Source organism: Artibeus jamaicensis, unplaced genomic scaffold (genome assembly GCF_021234435.1).
Source record: "Artibeus jamaicensis isolate MK-2021 breed Jamaican fruit bat unplaced genomic scaffold, CSHL_Jam_final scaffold_754, whole genome shotgun sequence".
Classification (NCBI taxonomy): domain Eukaryota; kingdom Metazoa; phylum Chordata; class Mammalia; order Chiroptera; family Phyllostomidae; genus Artibeus; species Artibeus jamaicensis.
In genome coordinates this window covers 2,041,798-2,047,548 of record NW_026522054.1, presented here as the reverse complement: position 1 = coordinate 2,047,548, position 5,751 = coordinate 2,041,798, and the positions used below count along the sequence as shown (strand labels likewise).

Here is a 5,751-nt window from a genome sequence, read left to right as displayed (position 1 = left end):
GAAATAAAAGTGGTCTCACTCTTGTGTCTCCGTATTTAAATTTCTAGTATTTAATAATCCTTGTATTTAAGCATCCTTGACATAGGAGGCGGGCGCACATCCCCTGCCCGGCCTCGGATTGGCCCTCACCGAGCTCCCGGCCGTGGATTGGCTGTCTTGGCGGGGCGGGGCCACGTGGGCCCCGCCGCAAGGTCCGTGAGCGTGTGCGGAGGGGTGGGCGGATCCGAGTCGGAAGCTGCAGGAAGCAGCGGGGATCCAGCTTCCGCGGCGCTCTCACTGGCGGCAGGGTCTTCTCTCGCTCCGCCTTCTGCTGTACCTCCCGGACTGCGGCGAGCGGGTTCCTGAGGCTGCCGGGTAGACGCCGAGCCCAGGACGATGAGCGTGGGCTTCATTGGCGCGGGCCAGCTGGCCAGTGCCCTGGCGCGGGGCTTCACGGCCGCAGGTGAGCGCGTGGTGGCGGGAGACCGATGCGCGGGCGGCCTGTTAAGCAGCAATAGCCTTATGTCAGTGTAAGGGAACGAGGGGGAGAGGGAGGTCGGCACGGTGAGCACGGCGGGCTTTGATTCTGCTTTCCCAGGGAAAGTGTGGGGATGGGGTGGGCCGTGATCCCCAGTTGAAAAGCCCTGTCTGCTGTAGGCGTCCTGTCGGCTCACAAGATCATAGCCAGCTCCCCGGAAATGGACCTGCCCACGGTGTGCACGCTCAGGGTAGGTGGGACAGAGGGGTGTGGGGAAGAGGGTGGGTCGGGGGCCCAGGAGGAAGGCATGGACCCCTGAGCTGGTCATCAGCCAGCTGACCCTCCTCACTGTCCTGAGCATTAGAATCCCCCACCTTCCCTGACCAACCAGCTGGGGTTCAAATCCAGGCTCTGGCTGGTTAGAGTAATTGAGGCTCAGTACCTTAAGGACACACAGACAGTTCACGAAGACAAAGGAGTGTTTACTGGGTACCTACTATGTGTCGGGCGCTTTCCACACATACTACCTCAGTCTCCTCATTTATAAAATGGAGGCCACAGTATCCTCTTTGCTGAGTTACTCTGAGGCATGAGTGAGTGTGCAGGTTAGCTGTTCCTCTCTCCAAAAGAGAATATCGAATATCCCAAGTCTTCACCTAAACCTGGGCTGCGTGGGAGGGCATGTCTCATGAGGCAGATGCCAGGCAGTGTCTGTGCCTAGGACAGCTGATGTTCCCAGCCCTGCAGGGCCCTGCTTCTCAGCTTGGAGCCTCATGGGGACTGGTGTGCTTCAGCGGTCCCTGGACCACGTGGAGACCACACAGTCTGAAGAACACGTGTCTGTGGTTGGGACAGGCCCAACCCAGCTCTGCCTCTGACCGTTGGGTGCTAGCATTTCCCTTTTCCCTTTGTCACTCTCCAGCCAAGGAGACTTCTTACCTGGCAGAGGGGTGCCTTGGGGACTAGAGGATTGGTGGGGGTGTGGGACAGCCATTTCCTGGTTGCCACGGAGAAGCTTGTCCCTGGTGCTCACTTGCCCAGTAGCAACACTGGAAAACCTGTGCCAGCAGGGTAGGGGCACAAGGCAGGGAATTTCAGGCTGCAGGGAGCGGAGTAGGCTTGGCAGGGGTCCAGCTGCTCCGTGGGAGGGTCTGCACCGGGTGAGGCTGTGAGCTGGGTGGTTCTCTTCCGCAGAAGTTGGGGGTGAGCCTGACCCGGAGCAACAAGGAGGTGGTGAGGCACAGCGACGTCCTGTTCCTGGCCGTGAAGCCACACATCATCCCCTTCATCCTGGACGAGATCGGGCCTGACGTCCAGGCCAGGCACATCGTGGTGTCCTGTGCAGCTGGTGTCACCATCAGCTCTGTGGAGAAGGTGCCTGTCTCAGCTCTGGCACCCCAGCGTGAGGGAAGGGGTGGGTGCTAGTGGGATCCGCACCCTGGCCACTCACCTGCCCTCCTCCTTGCTCCAGAAGCTGCTGGCATTCCAGCCGGCCCCCAAGGTGATCCGCTGCATGACCAACACTCCCGTGGTGGTGCGGGAGGGGGCCACGGTGTACGCCACAGGCACCCACGCCCTGGTGGAGGACGGGCAGCTGCTGGAGCAGCTCATGGCCAGCGTGGGCTTCTGCGCCGAGGTGGAGGAGGACCTGATCGACGCCGTCACCGGGCTCAGCGGCAGCGGGCCTGCCTATGTGAGGCCCTCATATACTTACTCAGCCATCCGGGGACCCAGGGGAGCAAGATGGGATGGCAGGCAGGTGGGCTGCGGGTGCTGCCCACCTCTTGGGTGCAGCTGGCTGGTGGAGGAAGCGGCTGCTTGGCACTGGCTCGTCGTCAGGAAAAGCAGACCCTCGGGGCGCCCTCGAGTGTCTGCTGCCCCCAGACTCAGTGAGTGTCTCTGCAGGCGTTCATGGCCCTGGATGCGCTGGCTGATGGCGGGGTGAAGATGGGCCTGCCTCGGCGCCTGGCAGTCCGGCTGGGGGCCCAGGCCTTGCTGGTCAGTATCTTCCCTCTGCATGTTCTGGACCAGGGTATGGACTGGGGGGTCTTTTGGGTCAATGAGCTGGGGGCAGGGCTTGCTTGGGAAGCTGGAAGGAGGACTGGGGGAGCCTTTCCCAGGGTGCACCTGCACTATGTTTTGCTCCTATTCCCCTTCTGCTCTAGGGGGCTGCCAAGATGCTGCTGGACTCCGAGCAGCATCCAGGCCAGCTCAAGGACAACGTCTGCTCCCCTGGGGGGGCCACCATCCATGCCCTGCACTTCCTAGAGAGCGGGGGCTTCCGCTCCCTGCTCATCAATGCCGTCGAGGCCTCCTGCATCCGCACACGGTGGGTCTCTCTCCTCCACGCAGGGCCCCGCTTCCCAGTGGGCCCCGCTCTGGGCTGGGGCCTGTCTGGCGGAACTAGCCGTCTTTCCTTTGGTCTCATGAGCAGTGTTGGAGTCTGCTGTGTTTATAATCAGAATGTACTGGCTAATGGCTTGCAGGCTTTACCTCACTTTATTCTCGCCACAGTTCTGATGGTTGGGATAATTAGCTTTGGTTCATAGGTGAGGATGTTGAGACTCAGTTTTCTCAAGGTCGAACAGCTAATAAGGGATGGAGGCGGGATTCAACTTCAGGTCTATGACTTTAAAGCCTGTGGCCTTCCACACTCCCTCTCCCCTCCCCCACAGTGTGATCACAGGTACCAGCTAGCGCTCTGCGTCTGTGTACTGACCCATGCTTAGTTGAAGAGCACTTCCGGGGAGGTGGGGGGTGTTGGTTGGCCTTCTAACTTTGGGTGGTATCCGGTCAACAAGGGCTGGGGGTTATGTGGGCGGGGAAGACTTGAGAAGTTCTGCTACAAGGTTTAGTGCCTTCCCCTGTAAACCCCATTGGGGCTTTTGTCTCCAGAGAGCTGCAGTCCATGGCTGACCAAGAAAAGGTCTCCCCAGCTGCCCTCAAGAAGACCCTCCTGGACAGAGTGAAGCTGGAGTCCCCCGCCGTGTCCACGCTGACCCACTGCAACTCAGGGAAGCTCCTCACCAGAAACTCCGCCTTGGGAGGCAAGAAGGACTAAGGCAGCCGCTGCCCTCTGGGACCAGAGCCCTCACCTGCGGTGGCTGCGCAGGGCGAGGGCAGGCTCAGGTGGTCGTCAGACCCTGGTTATAAAACCTCCTTCAATCTGTTCAGGCCACGAAGCCCTAGTTGTCCCTGCTGTCTCAGGTTAGAAGACACTTGGAATAGGCGGTTGATGCTAGAGGCCAGAGGGAACCCTGCCCCCTCCCCCGTCAGCCCCACTTCAGGCGTGAGGGTCAGGGGAGGGCCTTCAATGCTGGTTCTCCGACCGGAGCCCACAGCAGGGTCCACTGATGCCACATCGAGGGCATGAGAGGACAAAAATGACAAGGGCACTTCCTTTGAATGGAGAGCGAGCGCCTCAGAATGGTCACAGTCCACATGCGTGAAAGGCGACTGGGCTGTGTTTCACTTTTGCTTCACAGATGCACCAGTGAGAGTTCGTCACTTTTGCTAAGTTTAGCTGCTTTAATAAAGTTTTATTTTTTATTACCCAGCTTTTCTTATGCTTCATCATAAGTCATTCTACAGAACTGGAGGTCCTGACCAGGTGCCCCTGCTTCTGTAGGCACAGAGTAGGAATGAGAGGGAAGTAGGAGCCAGGCCTTGAATGGTGAAATGGAGCTGCTCCAGCCTGGCTGTCAGGGTCAGGGTCAGGGGATTGTGTTGTAGGATGGGCCAGAGCTCGTGGCAGAGAAGAGCTAAGTGGCCTGTGAGTGCCGGCTCCTCTGACTGCCCTCCTTGGGATCCGCTGTTGTCTTGCTCACTCTGTAGAAGATGCCAAGGCCTGGAGGGGATAAGTGGGTTACCCCAATTAACTGCGGTCAGTGGCGAGTCTGTCCAAGCTGCCTCTTGGGAGGTGAGGATGGGTGCACCAGCCACACAGCCTGAGCCCATGGTTTCCCCACAGGCCCGTGTGCCTGGCGCTTGTCCCAGGGGCTCCCTGGCTGTGCTGTTGCTTCACATCAGCTCTGAGTTCAAACCTAGTTTCTACCACTTCCAGCGAGGCCGCCTTGGAGAAGCCACTGAATGTCCCTGACCTCAGGCGTCATCCCCCGGGAATCTGGAGGCCATGCTTCACATAAAGGTGCGGGTGAGTGTGGAGTGAGGTCCCGTGGGGTTGTTTGCAGAACAGCTAGAGCATGGGACACCCCTCGCCCTTCACCCTTCCACTGAGGAGGGAGCAGAACCTTCTCTTCTCCCAGGGTCCAGGCACCCCTGGCTCCAATTCCAGGCCTGTGAGCCCACAGGGAGGGCCCCTTCCTGTGGGGCCAGGGTGACAACGGTGTTAAAAGCTATCATTATGAAGTCCCCGGTCTATGGCGGGCCCTTGGCAGGTCTCTTATATAAGATCTCATGGCCTTAGGAGCTAGGTATAATTTAAGACTAAGGTAAAGTTCAAAGAGGTTGAATAATTTGCCCAAAAAGATTCAAATGGATATTTCACCAAAGAAGATACACAAATGGCAAGTGAACATGTGAAAAGATGCTTAACGTCATTAGTTATTGGGGAAATGCAACCCCAAGCCAAATGAGATAGCTTTTCACACCCACTGTTTTTATCTGAAAAACACCCTTGATAAATGTCAGTGAGGATGTGGAGAAATCAGAACCCTCTGTGTTGCTGGTAGGGATGTAAAATGGTGTAGCCACTTTGGAAAAAAATCTGGCAGCCCCTCAAAGTCAAGGTGAGTACTGTATGATCCAGAGGTTTCACTACTAGGGGAAGTAAAAACACGTGTCCATGCACAACTTGCACAGGAACGTGTGCGGCAGCATCATTCACAACAGCCGAGAAGTAGGAACAAGCTGTGAACAGGTGGATGGATAAACACTGCGATAGCCACGTGGTGGAATATTACACAGCAGTAAAAAGGGAGTGCCGATACCCGCTATGTGATGAGCCTCAAAAGCATGTTTAATGAAAGACACCAGTCACTAAATCCACAAAGTACGTGGCTTCGTTTCCATGGACTATTTCGGCAGCCTGTGGGGCCCGGCGGTGGCTGCCTCGGCCTGGGGTGGGACGGGGAAGAGCTCGGGGTTTCTGTGTGTGTGTGTGTGTGGAGGGGGGAAGTGATTTCAAGTGAGGTCTTGGTGATGCATTTTAATTTAAAAAAGAAAGAACATCAATTTGTAGTTCCACTTATTTATGTGTTCACTGGTTGATTCTTGCACGTGCCCTGACCAGGGATCAAACCCACAGCCCTGGCGTGTCAGGGCGACGTGCTAAC

General features: G+C 57.3%; 1 protein-coding gene across 1 annotated transcript; it reads left to right on the top strand.

Moving 5' to 3' along the window:
* The first annotated feature begins 214 nt into the window (after nt 1-214).
* PYCR2 (pyrroline-5-carboxylate reductase 2) lies at nt 215-4,009 on the top strand. Its single transcript, XM_037138798.2, has 7 exons — nt 215-442; nt 637-707; nt 1,652-1,831; nt 1,929-2,150; nt 2,363-2,455; nt 2,623-2,786; nt 3,353-4,009. Exons 1-7 carry the CDS (start codon nt 376-378, stop codon nt 3,516-3,518), a joined length of 963 nt encoding a protein of 320 aa, XP_036994693.2. The 5' UTR covers nt 215-375; the 3' UTR covers nt 3,519-4,009.
* Nucleotides 4,010-5,751: the final 1,742 nt, after the last annotated feature.